Source organism: Elgaria multicarinata, chromosome 19 (genome assembly GCF_023053635.1).
Source record: "Elgaria multicarinata webbii isolate HBS135686 ecotype San Diego chromosome 19, rElgMul1.1.pri, whole genome shotgun sequence".
Classification (NCBI taxonomy): Eukaryota; Metazoa; Chordata; class Lepidosauria; order Squamata; family Anguidae; genus Elgaria; species Elgaria multicarinata.
This window is the reverse complement of record NC_086189.1, coordinates 15884030-15897667: the sequence shown is the minus strand read 5'-3', so window position 1 is coordinate 15897667 and position 13638 is coordinate 15884030. Positions and strand designations below refer to the sequence as shown.

The 13638-nt window shown below is 44.0% G+C and overlaps 1 protein-coding gene across 2 annotated transcripts in view; it reads right to left on the bottom strand.

Moving 5' to 3' along the window:
* Positions 1-13638, bottom strand: part of ABL1 (ABL proto-oncogene 1, non-receptor tyrosine kinase) — a 132694-nt gene that overhangs the window by 56584 nt on the left and 62472 nt on the right. The window contains exon 1 of one of the 2 annotated variants that reach the window (XM_063144922.1): positions 2328-2697. The exons of the other annotated variant lie outside the window; for it this stretch is intronic. Coding sequence (XP_063000992.1) covers positions 2328-2412 — 85 coding nt within the window. The 5' untranslated portion in view covers positions 2413-2697. Of the gene's footprint in view, positions 1-2327; positions 2698-13638 lie in introns of those variants that run through there. 2 annotated transcript variants of the gene reach the window in all.

The window sequence follows — 13638 nt, the reverse complement described above, 5'->3', positions numbered from 1 at the left end:
GCACTCTTGGGTGTTTCTGCACCTTCTTTCTGCAGTCTTTATTTTGTGGGGGTTTTTTATAGTATATTTTGCTGGTTCTATTGGTTCTACCCAGGAAACAGGGTAAAATATAAGTAAATAAACAGAAGCAAGCTCAAGTGGTATGAGCTGCCCCTCAAAGACAACGAATGAATTATGGCTACTCCAAATCGTCATCTCGGGGAGGCATCCAACAAACTGTTGCAACCCTCTCTCAGTCACAAAGTCTAACATCCCAAAATACTAATGATAAGCAACTGGAGACTCCACAGCCAAATCCACTCATCAGTGATGAGTTCCTGTTTACTTCCCTGCCCACGCACCCCACTGCTCCCAGTAACCAACCTAAAGGCAAAAGGAATATGTTCAGGGACCGAATGGTGTAGTAACTGAGTGTGCTACAGGACTGATGGGGTAGGGGGGACACCCACCATCCTTTATCCCTTTCCAATCGAATTGGTTACTAAAGGGCTATATACAATTTTCTAATTATAGATAAGAAAATGTCCAGTGCTATGTAGAAATGGAGGAAAGGTCACAATTTTTGGGAGCCAGATTTACATTCCTGAGGTGTCTTGGATTTTTTCAATGCCGCCGAGGCCAGTGGTCTGGATTTATTTATTTTTTATGAGGGCTTCTTTAAATGTGATTCCGGCACTTAAGAATTTGAATCTTTTCCCTCCAACTCTGATTGCAGACATTGAGGCCTACCTAATTAATAGTACAATAAAGATGGCATAACATTGGAAAAATACTGGGAAAAGCAAAATTGGCTGAGAAAATGGAAACTGTGGGGAAAGAAAGAGTCCCCCCCCTCCACTTTTGCTTTGTGTTGAGAATACAACCCAGCAACTGATGGGAGACCCCAATATATCCCCCGCCCCCCAAAATAAGTAGCTTCTCAATTCCGAAACTTTTACAAGAGGACTACAATTTCATCCCAAGGGTACTTTTAGAAACTTTATGATCCACTTTCTCAAATGTTTAGTTTCTCATAGAAAATTCTCCGGCCAACCTTCAACCCTCAAGCAAGACAAGAGTGCTAACTGGTTCAAGACATTCATGTGACCTCGTTTCCGCTTTCTAAATTGACAAACGAGAAGAGCCATTTGGCACGCGTGATGTTTACATCTGAGTGGCATCCAGAATCCTTGGCCAAGCCACTGTCCAAAGCCCTGGAAAGAACCCGAAAGCCATGGTCTGCATGAAGAAGCCAAACCGTGCCGGAAGAGACATCCTGGGCAGGAAAAGCACTACATATTGTTGCTCATGGCAGAAGAGAGGTATTGGGATGGTGAGATTAAGTAACTTGCTCAAGTTCAAATAAAAGACTGTGACAGAATTAAAATGGAATTCTGACTCCAACATTCCAAACGAAGACCATACTTAATATTACCAATCTCTCCCTCTACTGGTATACATTAAAGCAGACTTTCCCAACCTGATCCCCTCTAGATGTGTTGGACTACAACTCCCATAATTGCCAGCCATAGGCCATGCTGACTAGGAATTCTAGGAGATGTAGTCCAACACATCTGGAGGTCACCAGGTTGGGGAAAGCTGTATTCAGCAAAGATTACCTTTTCTCTCCTAACTCTCAAGTGGCTTAGAAGGTCACTCTTAGGAAACATGCATGCCAAAGAATTCGTGAAGTTTTTGTAGATGGACACCAAAGGAGAAATTTAAAAGATGTAAATCATAAAAAAGCAAAACTACCACTGCTGCCACCAAATGCATACAAACATACACTTTCTATATTATTGAGTCCACTTTTTAGAAAAATTACTCGAAATCTCTTTCCAAGACTGCCTTATTTTAAATAATTATTTGAAGGCCCGCACAGCTTTGCCCTCCTCTCTAAAAGGCATTGGTCTAGGCATAAAAGAACCTCAAGGCATGTAGATAAGGTTTTGTTTAGTGGGTTGTCAGTAGGCGCTCTTGATAGTCTTCAACCATAAATGGAAAAGAAGCAGGCACGCTTTTGTATACTGTAGTTAATAAAAATCACCTGGTTTGGCAGATGTGTGGATCCCACCTAGAGTACAAGTTTCCTTCTTGCCCTCCCCTGCTCTCCCAGGACGTAAAACAATCAAGCTCAGGATAATTTTGGGGAAGGGCCATCAGCCCCGCTCAGATGCAGCTGCTCCTCTTCGAAGGCACAAAAGTACAATTTACCAGAGGCCTAAGCAAAGGGAGTCCAGACAGAAGATTCCAGCTCAAGGGCCTCCAAGAAAGACAACTTATCCGTCCCGAATCCACCGAAGAAGAAAGGAGGGGGGCACTTCAAACGGCCGCAGCTCTGAACTTACCTTCCAAATAACAGCTGGAGGATGAGGAGAGTCCTTTTTTCGACTTGCAACCCACTAATTTCAGACAAATCTCCAACATTTTCATGGATTAGAGCAAGGGCCTTGGTTTTGCGCTCTTTTTCCCCGTTCCTCTTCTCCTGAAAACTCCACACAAAGTTCCCCCCAGTCCAAAAAGTTTACAAATCCAGCCTTCCTAATACTGTTAACTCAGGAAGCCAAAGCGTCGAATCATCCATTTTTTACATACTCCATTGTGCCTCTCCCCACACAATTATTTTTTTAAAAACTTAAGCCTTTTCCTTTTTACATTCTTCAGAGTTTCTTGATTAGCTCAGGAAGGCAGGCAGGAGAAGAGAGGTGGCTGTTATTGTAAAAAAAAAAAAAAAAAAGAGCCGGGATAAGTTACTTCGAGTAAGAGCTCCTAAAATTTGCCATTCCACCCTCCGGCTCAGTCCGACAGGCACTCCGTGCAAGCAGAGGCTGCTTACGTTGAACTGCCAACAAAGGGCCCCCTTCAGGCTCTGGTTGTCTGACTTCATGACATCAGGAAAGCAAGGAACGCCCACCGTACACTTAACCCCTCACAGCTCTACTTTATTAGGGTGGAGGGTCAACCACGGGACTCTTTGGGGAATACCAGTAGCCCTTTGAAAGTTTCTAAAGGGACAGGGGGAATCTTCACTTTCTGGCCTCAGAAGCAGCATATGTTTTCTGAAGGGAGTAAAAACACACACAAAGGAACTCGGAGGAAGAGCAGACACCTCGTGTTGGAAGTGACATAGGAACGTAAGAAGCTGCCTTATACTGTGTTCATCTAGCCCCATATTGTCAGCACTGACTGGCAGCAATGGCTCTCCAGGGTTTCAGGCAGGGGGGGATCTATACAACTGCTTTTAAAGCGCTTTAAAGCACTTTGAAAACAGTTTGAAAACTGTATATGCAGTGTGTCCTGGGCCCCAAAAGTTGTCAAAACTGTTATAAAGTGCTTTAAAGCAGTAGTGCCTTACATAACATGATGTCTAATTCCATCTTTAAAATCTTCATTTCCCAAACCTTTTTATACTGAGAAAGGGAGGGAAGAACAAAGACAATTATCTGTATTGCTAAAATCCTGTGTATTGATTGAAACATCTCTTGACATAAGCATTTTTTATATCTATCAGATCACATGTCTAGGTGCCCTGTACTGTTCAAAACAGGAATTGGCCCTCTTTTTGGCCAAGGACCAAATTCTGTGGCCCTCTGAGGAACTTAGTAGGGCTAGACTGGATTTGGCTTGCGGACCTGAGAGCTGACCTTTAATAAGAAAGCAACTCAGCCCCAAAGTTGCATGGAAATCTTAATTTCTTTGAAATTTTAATTGTTTATTATTTGATTGTTTACTTTCAAACTTCTGCTACTGACAACCTAGTTCTCCATCTTATATTTATGGGTTTGAGTCCATCGTATGTAGACTGTGGCCGGATCTACACTACTGCTTTAAAGCGCTTAATAACAGTTTTATAGTGCTTTAAAGCATTTAAAGCACTTTATAACTGTTATAAAGCGCTTTAAAGCAGTAGTGTAGATCCAGCCCAGGTTTCTTTCCCAGGGATTGAACACGGGACTCCTGCAATGCAAAGCATGTGCTCTATCACTGAACTGCAGCACCCTGATGACCTTGAAGTTCACACAGCTGGAATGGGAAATCTAGGAAATCAAGTCCAACCTCCTGTTTAGTGCAGGAATCCAGTTTAAAGCAGGAAAAAAGGTAATTCTATAATAATTATACTACTAAAAATATGAGCCAGTGGATTTATCACAAAACACAAACTACCTAAGCTGAAAGAAAAGAGTCAGTATTACTAGATGAACCATGGGTCTGATCCAGCATGACAATAACGTTGTTGTTGTTATTGTTATTGGGGGAAAACAACATCAATATGAATTCTAAGCACAATAATACTACAACTAAAAATAAACACCATAAAAACACACTGTGAAAAATGTTCCAAAAGAACACCACCAAAGCAGCCCAGGACTGGGCCATAACTTCATATCCAAATGCCTGGGACAATAAGCATGTCTCCTTCTGGTGCCACAAAGATGAGAGCACTGGCGCCAGATTAAATTCCTTTGGGAGAGTATTCCATAAATGTGGAGCTATCACCAAAAAAGCCCTGTTCCTGGACTGCTACACACCCTGATCCTCTCTCGGGGGTGGGTGGGGGGCACACAGAGAAGTGCCTCTGAAGCTGACCTCAGGGGCAGGGGAGCTTCAGGTGGAAAGAGGCAACCCTTGAAATATTAGGGTCCCAAATCATGTAGGGCCTTATAGGTTGAAACCAGGACTTTGAATTTGGCCCATAAACAATAAGGGGACAGACCGTGCTCCTCAAGTTTACAATCTAAAGACACAACACAAAAGAAAAGGATATTGAGAAGGTCAAGGAGTGGAAAAGCCAACTCAGGCACTAGTATCTGGTTAAGAGGTTCTTATAACTGTTCCTCTTTTGGGCCAGTCGGTTTCCCTCTTGATGTGATGCTCTTCACAAGAGGAAAGGTTTGCAGTGCAAGTCTACCAGTGAGCCTCCTTCTTCTTCTTCTTCTTCTTCTTCTTCTTCTTATTATTATTATTATTATTATTATTATTATTATTTATTGCATTTTTATACCGCCCAATAGCCGAAGCTCCCTGGGCGGTTCACAAAAACTAAAACAATTCAAAGTGTAAAACAAACAGTATAAAAACATGATATAAAATACACATTAAAATGAATTATAACATACCATACATGATTAAAACATCCTGAAAACATTCTAAAATTTCACTGGATAGGCCTGCCGGAATAGATCAGTCTTTATTGCTTTTTTAAATTCTAAAAGACTGTCAAGTTGACAAATCTCCTCCGGCAGGCCATTCCACAGTCTGGGAGCAGAAGAGAAGGTCCTCCGGGTAACAGTTGTTAATCTAGTTTTTGCTAGCTGAAGTGGATTCTTCCCAGAGGACCTGAGTGTGCGGGGCGGATTGTACGGGAGAAGGCGATCCCGCAGGTAGCCTTAGTCACATTAAGGAGCTTAAGCCCCTTGTGGTAAAGGACGCCTTCTATTCTTTGCTCTGTGAATTTGCCTAAAAGCAGACGCAAGGTTCACCTATGTAAAAACAGGCTGGGAAGAACCAGCCACAACTAATCTATGCTATTTTTGTAAAACAAGCATTCCTTGGGCACAGCCAGGCAAACCCGTACCTGGAATTAAAAGAGCCATCATACCTCTGTATCACAACACATTTTGAAAACGCTTTCATCAAAACACAGGGCTGAGGAAAAGGTGGGGTGGAGGGAAAGTTAAACCATAGGAAAATTGGGCATTACGTAACACAGAGCGTGGGGCAGTCCTGGCCCGCCTCGACGGGAAAACAGTTCTGGGAAACTGCAATGTGGTCTCATTGTAGGGAGTGTCACAAGAGCATACCCTGAAACTGAGCAATTCTGAGTGTTTCTGCTTTCTATATCATAAGTTCTCTTCAGAACTGCAGCTGCAGGAATGCAGAATTCCAGAAGAATTCCAGTGGAATTACTAAATGGGATTACTAAGCCTGCCCCCATTAATGCTCAAGAACAACAAGGTTAACACACTCAATGCCAAAAGAGTACAAATGAGGAAGATCATTTCAACGGCTTTATGCTTGAACACCAACTTGGTGGGTTTTTTTTAAAAAAAAATCCTATCTCCCTACCGTCAAGACAAATACAAATTAGCCCACTAACTACCAAAACGGAGCACATAATTTCAACCACTTCAAAACCGAAATGAGAACGTTTAGGATAGGTGAGTCAATTTGATATTTTCGATTTCCTTTAGAAGAACACAGATATTTCCATCTAGGCCTCTTGGGAGCCAATCCAGGACTTGCTCAAATTCTTCCTGCTTTGTTTTACAAGACGTTCAGCCACAGAGATGTCCACTGCACAATTCCACTCCTCCCAACTACGTCCTCCCACATCATGTATCAGGACCACTGGGACTGAGCCTGAACTCCTTCGTAACCATACCATTTAGGACGGGGTGGGGAACCTCTTTTCACTGAGATCTGTATTCCCCAGAGGTAATCGGTTAGGGGCCACATTCCAACCACAGTTGGGGACAAAGCCAGAAGTGAGCAGTGCCCGAGCCAAAAATGGGTTATTTATTATTAACATGTATATATTGCCTTATTTGCTAAAAACTCATCAAGGCAATGCACAACTACCTAAAACAATAAAATCAGTAAAACATTAGAACATGCAAGCAACTACATAATTTAAAAGGCTAGTTTAAAAAGATGTGTCTTCATGCCCTTTCTAAAAGCCAAGAAAGCCTTTAGTGACATTTTCTTGGTGGAAAAGCAGGGTATAAATTGAATTGATTAATTAATAAAATAAAATAGTGGGAGGCAATTGTAGCTCTTGAGAGAGCATATTTCATAGTTTGGAAACGACACAGGAGAAAGCCTTTTATCAAACATGTCAAGTTAAGACATGATTTTCTACGTGAAAAAGATAAACCAAGGATGTATGAATAGTGCTTGACCCACCAGGCCATGCATATATTTTTAGTGTGTGAACTAGACTACCAACCTATTGCAACCAGAAACTTGATTTAAAGTGGGCTTTAACAGCTCTACATATGGGGGTTTTTTTTGAACTACATCACTGCTCTCTGTGCTGTACCTGAAGCATTGGTTAAAGGTGAAGAAGTGAGTAAGACTGCAAGAACTAGCTATGCTGGATCAGACCACAGGTTCATCTACTTCATCTATCTCCAACCAGACGCATCTGAAAGCTCATAAGCAAGGCAAAGTGGAGTTTGCCTTCCCCCATTGCTTGCCTTCAGCATCTGTCATCAGAGGCATCCAGGGAAATGCCCAGGTTGTACAACAGCTGTAAGAGGATGAGGTTCCCTGAGCAGAAAATGGATATTGGTGGTGATCCCACTTAGACATCAGATGGAGTGAACCTCGCCATGATCGCATTAACAGAACAGCAGATGGAGATATTTCAGTTAATGCAGTTGGGTTTATTTTAAAATCTCTTGTCAAAGTCAAATAACCAGCAGCTGTATTTTTCGGGGCTGGGGAGGGGGGAGAGGGAAGTCATTTGTGTAAAAATGTGCAAGAGTGGGATGGGATTAGCTCAAGTTATAACGCATAACCTGATCACTTAGGAGAGGCACCAGAAGAACTAGATGGAGTAGTCTTCTATCTGAGCCAGGATTTGAAACTGGTTTTGAAACACCAGCACCAACAAAAGCCTTAATCATGGTTAGATTAGCTGGGGACAGGCAAGCTGTGTGTCCAATTTGCATATGCAAGAGGGAGTGTGCCTGAGCACAACAGAAACACAGGACAAAGATGTGTGCTTTAACAAGGTGTCACCATAGGATGATCTGAATTAGAAAGCCATTGATTCAAGAGACCTTTTGCAAGATGGTTTTAATTGGCAGGATTGTCAGATAAAATGTGGACAATTCTATGTACATCTTAAAATAAACCAAGTGATCATTCACAACAGCAGTAGTTGCTGAAGCCCTTGTTATGGATGTTCTGCATTTTACTGCCATTTGATACTTCTATTTTCCCCTTACTCTTTGTGGCCATGTGTGTATATTTCTGCCAACTGAAGATGGCACTTCATGCTTGTGATGGAGAGGACTGTAGTCCATGGAACTTATGCCATAATAAACCTGCTAGAGTCTAACAGTTAGACTTCAAGGTCTCACATGCCTCTTTGTTGTCCCTGTGTTGTCCCTACTTAGAGAGTGTGGTGTTGTCTTTTAACATTTGTATTAAACCAGCCTCCCCCAAACCACTGCCCTCCAGATATTTTGAAGTACAGTTCCCAGGATTCCTGACTATTGACCATGCAGGCTGAAGTTGATGGGAGCTGAAGTCCAAAACATCTGGAGGGCACCAGGTTGAGGGAGGCTGTATTAGAATGTACTTATGTGTATCAGAGATTCCACTTCCTTTAGCCAGATGACAAAGTTAAAACCAGGTATGGGAATTAGAACGTCCTTCTAGATTAGGTACTCACTCATGTGAGTAGCTACAAACACTATGGCACCATATAGTGTATAACTTGCTATCAGTGATCCTTGGTGTGAGAACAGGAGTGTCACGACTACAGACACACACAGACACCACACACACACGTCCCTGCTTTTGTCTGAGAGATGTGGAAGGATGTGGAATCATAGGTTCATCTCCATTTGAGCCCACAACTACAGACTGCAGCACTTTAAGAACTAAGCACGATTCTCAGCTGAGAGGAAATAGTTAATATAAGTCTTTCCAGAGGAGTGGACCAGGCCTAAGAGATCAAATTACAACTGTAGAGGGGGTGGAAGGAGAGGGGGGGCGGAGGGTGAAGGAAGAAAAAGAAAAGAAAAATATGTGGAACTGTTGCACAAAGCATTAGACCCAGCAGGGATGCGGGTTGAACAGAGAGGCGCCAATATTCCTCCAAAGTTATCTCCAGGGCAGTTGGGGGGGCGGGCGAAATGCACACACTGTCAAGACTCGCCAGCTATACTGATCTTTTCAGGCGCCTCTCAACTGAAGGGGCGTACATTGCCTGCGTGCCGCGCCCGGCTCCCAAACAGTGGTTGCAAAATTATTAGGGAATAAAATCAAGTGCTTGAATTTCTTTTCCTTCCCAAACCCACATTTAATTACGAGCCATTTGTCCCCAAAGGTTACCCAAACAAACATTCAGCCAGAGAAACAAATCCAGCCGAGCGCACTTTTGCTCGATGACTTGCCTGATCCCACGCATACGTGTGCATGTTGAAATGGAGGAACAACCACAACGGAGGAGAGAAATTAAGCCCCAGAGCAGGAAGGCGCATGAGCCTAAAGTGGATATGCGGGCCCTGATGCAGTGCTGGCTCCAGTTTTGGAGGGGCCTTGCGCAAGACGCCCTCAATGCCCCCTCTCCCTCAGGGAGTCTATGCTCTCACTGCCATTGCCATCAGCTGTTCCAGCTCCTCATCCATTCACTCACAGTTGTTACTGCTTGCTTGCTGGATAGGCAGAGAGTGAATGAGCAAGTAGAAAGTGGCATCTCCTGCCCTACCTTCTCACCAACTCCGCTGTCTGGCCAAAGCAAGAGGCAGGTGACCAAGCAGGTTGCAAAGGTGAGGAGCAGGAGCAAATCCAGGGGGCACTTGCCAGTCCCCAACCATGCCTACCCTTGACGCTGGCCCTGTTCTGACTACCCATCGCATTATCTGGGGAGCCACACTTCACATCTTATTGTCAAAGACAGTCTGGGACTAGGGCACAGCTGTATCTCGAACCACACAAGAAATGTGCATTGCAGCCTGTCCCGTCTCTGGTAAATCACTGTCCATGTTTTTGGCTTTTGGAAGCGCTGTAATAAAACTTCGATAATATGACTACCTACAGTCATCATACTTCAGGAATATTTAACAGCCCTGAGTGAAGTGCAGATGCATCTTCAGTGCACAGTGTAACTGCTCAAGCATGAACACTAAGGCATTAAGTAATGCACAGGCTGCTCTTCCACATGCTACAAGCAGATGAGGTGTATTCTGAACTGTCGATAGCAGATTATAAAACAAGGACGCTCTTGTCAATGACCTTAAGGTGGCCATTCTTGAACAAAGTAATTTCAAAGGCGGATATCAACACGAAATTGCTGAAGCACAATTCATCCAGAGATTCAACTCTATTTCCTGTGGTTTGAGAAAGGACAAAGGTTTTGTTTATCACACTGCATATATTACTTCGGCTCACCATTGCATGATGTCTGTGTTATCACCCAACAATTTTTGTGAATGGCAACTGCGAAGATAATTATCACCATTTGTACTTTTTTTGCATTTTACACAGTTTACACCTCACACCCTCCCCTGCATGTGCATAGAGATATGCCAAACTGAGGTTAACACTTGTGCATTTGATGAAGCGGATGGTGTCTACGAAAGCAAATGCCAGAATAAAATTCTTAGCTTTTGAGGCACTATAAGACTCTTTGTCGTTTTTGCTGCAACACAGGCTAACACAGCTACCTCTCTGGAAATCAAGACCACTGCCTTTCCCTCTGTCACTCAGGTGGTGAGTGACCAACAGAAATGGAGCCAAACTCTCACCTCAGCTGTGAACCTGCTGCCAGCTGGCCTTTGGGAAGACACTGTTACAGCCTCAGCCCCTCCATCTCTCATTTGAGGATAATAATTTTCGCAAACCTTCCAGGCCCATCGAAAGAACCACTGGGATAATGTATGCAAAACACTTCCAAAGCTTGAAATGCATTATTTAAATGCTGGGCACTGTGATTATTTATGAGAAGTATTAATCAGTCTGCCTTAGGGCTCAATATGAAGCATTGGCGCACCAAGCCTCTCGACTCTTAAAAAAACAAAGCCAAAAAACAGTTCCCTAGGCTCACACTCAGCTCCACAACCATTATTTCGCATTTCACAACATGAATATCCCTACAAACGAGCTGCGGCTTCCAGTTCAATAGCAGAGAGGACTGCGTCCATTCTCCCTTCAAATGTCGTTCTGAACATTTGGACTGTTTTTGTCTGTAAGAGACAATGAAAGCGTTCGAGGATTCATGTTTGGACTGCAAAGCAGAGGCAGAGGCAGACCTAGCATTTCATTGCGACTGGGGCAGCCACTTAGGCTGTGGCGAAGAGGGGGGAAAATGGAGGGGAGAAAATAGGGAAAAAACAACAGCAACTCCTTTATTGTCAACAAATGCAAATGGCAAAGGAGGTACAACTTCCTTGACTGGGCAGACTCGAGGCAATGAAGCAGATGAACAGCTGCCTGCCATCAGTTGGAATAATTCAAGGGTGCCATTCCAGGCGGTGGCAGGGGAGGGGGTGCAGTGGAAGAGAAAAAGATAAATAAATACATTCTGCATGCTTTAAAATTAACCACAAGTTGTTGTGTTGTCCAAACCAGCCCATTGTGTAACTTCAAGGGGATAGCCATGTTAGTCTGTCATAGCAAACACACAGAAAGTGCCTTGCAAAAATTTAACAGGGAGGAAGCTTACATGAAAAAGAGCCCACTTCATTTTCATCTGTACGTCACAGCTGTGTGTGTGCACATGCATACTCTAGATGAGGCCCTGGTTAGGCCTCATCTAGAGTATTGCGTCCAGTTCTGGGCTCCACAATTCAAGAAGGACACAGACAAGCTGGAGTGTGTTCAGAGGAGGGCAACCAGGATGATCAGGGGTCTGGAAACAAAGCCCTATGAAGAGAGACTGAAAGAACTGGGCATGTTTAGTCTGGAGAAGAGAAGATTGAGGGGAGACCTGACAGCACTCTTCAAATACTTAGAAGGTTGTCACACAGAGGAGGGCCAGAGGATGGCCAGGATCTCTTCTCGATCCTTCCAGAGTGCAGGACAAAGAATAAAGGGCTGAAGTTACAGAAAGCCAGATTCCGGCTGGACATTAGGAAAAACTTCCTGACTGTTAGAGCAGTACGACAATGGAACCAGTTACCTAGGGAGGTGGTGGGCTCTCCCACACTAGAGGCATTCAAGAGGCAGCTGGACAAATATCTGTCAGGTATGCTTTAGGATGGATTCCTGCACTGAGCAGGGGGTTGGACTCGATGGCATTATAAGCCCCTTCCAACTCTGCTATTCTATGATTCTATGTGTATGTGTGAGAGAAAGAGGGAGAAATTAGAAGAGGCCCTCCATCTTTCACAGGTCTCCTTCCCTGCTCAATTCCGCCTAGCCTTGGCAGGGTTTCACTATTCTCTGCAAGACTCCCCTCTCTCAAGCCCGAAGGTGCCTCTCTCTTGACTTTCAAACAGCTGAGAAAATATTCATGTTCTTACATATACTAGATCCCGTACTTCTCTTCTGAAGCTTGCTGAGAAGCTGAAATATGCCAGATTTTGCATTTAATAATGATTTTGTAAAAGCTGAAGTCCATGGCAGTAAGTCATTTTGTGTGCAAACCCTGCTTGCCCTTGCCTTAAATTCTTGTCTGGTGTAGAACATTACAATGGTTGGAGTGATGTGCATTCAAGTTAAAGGCAGCAGATGACAGTGGGCCAAATTCAATTTAACAACAAAAAGCTCAGGCAGAAAAGCAAAAAAAGCAAAACAAAACATTGGCTTTTGTCAGGAAAATTGCTTTTCGTCACTTTCATGGAGAATGAGCCATAAAATAGCCTCAGAAACACTGTGTCCAAAACTCTGGGAGGGCAAGAAAGATTTTATCACTATACCAGCACAAATGGAGTGGGGGTTTTTTTTTTAAAAAAAGAACTCAAACATGCCATTCCCCCAGGTGTCTAGTGAAATTACAGAGCTCAGCTTTATCTTATGTGGTGGTTACAAACAAGTCTATAGCTCTGCGCTAAAATTTGGGATTCAAGATTTAACAGCTCTTCTTTACTGCAAACACAACTGGTTATTTTGCACCCCTTCTGCCCAGATCTACAAGTAAAATATCAAGGGACCCTTTACAGAGGAGAGCCTAAAACCAGAGTTAAGGTATAAATCAGTGGTTCCCAAAGTGGGCGGTACTGCCCACTTGGGGATGGTGGGATTGCATAGGGGGGCGTTAAGAGGCAAGGGGGCAACAGAGGGGCGCTAGGAGGCAAAGGGGCAGCAGGGGGGCGCTCGGGGTGGTCTTTTTCGAGAAGCACCTCTCCAGGAGGTCTTAAAACCCAGGGACATTTTTTATGGGAGAAGGTAGTTTGGTCCCAAGCCATACAGGGGAAGAATCCACACATGTATTAATACCATTTAAGAAATGTCCTTTTAATGGTGAATTGAAATGTTTCAAAAGCACCAAAACGCTAATGAAGAGACATACCCTGCTTGGTGTGCCCCGCCACGCCGGCTGCAAAACAGAGGCATTCGCTCTCTTTTCCCTCCCTCCCTTGGCAAGCCTGTGGCGGGTGCTTCCCATTTAAAGGGGCCGCACACAGGGGGCACTGGGTATGAGTTTGTGGAACCAAGGGGGCGGTTATCTGAAAAAGTTTGGGAACCACTGGTATAAATGGGCGGTGCGTGTGGCGGCAACAATATTAACTGAAGCTGCATCAAGAAGGACGTGAGAGGAGCGGCAGAGGGGAGCGTTATATGGCGGTGGCAAAAGACGGACTGAGAGAGACGCAGACACTGGGGCGTATCCGCTCGCCGTTTAGTCGATCCACTGCTTGTGGGTACTGAGTGGTTTAATTGAGCTGCTCCGGTTACGCTGCGGAGATGAGCGCGCAGCTTCCGCGTCCTGCCTGGGAGAAAGAGCATCTCTGGCTCTACCTTCTGGCGCTGGGCTTTGATCCC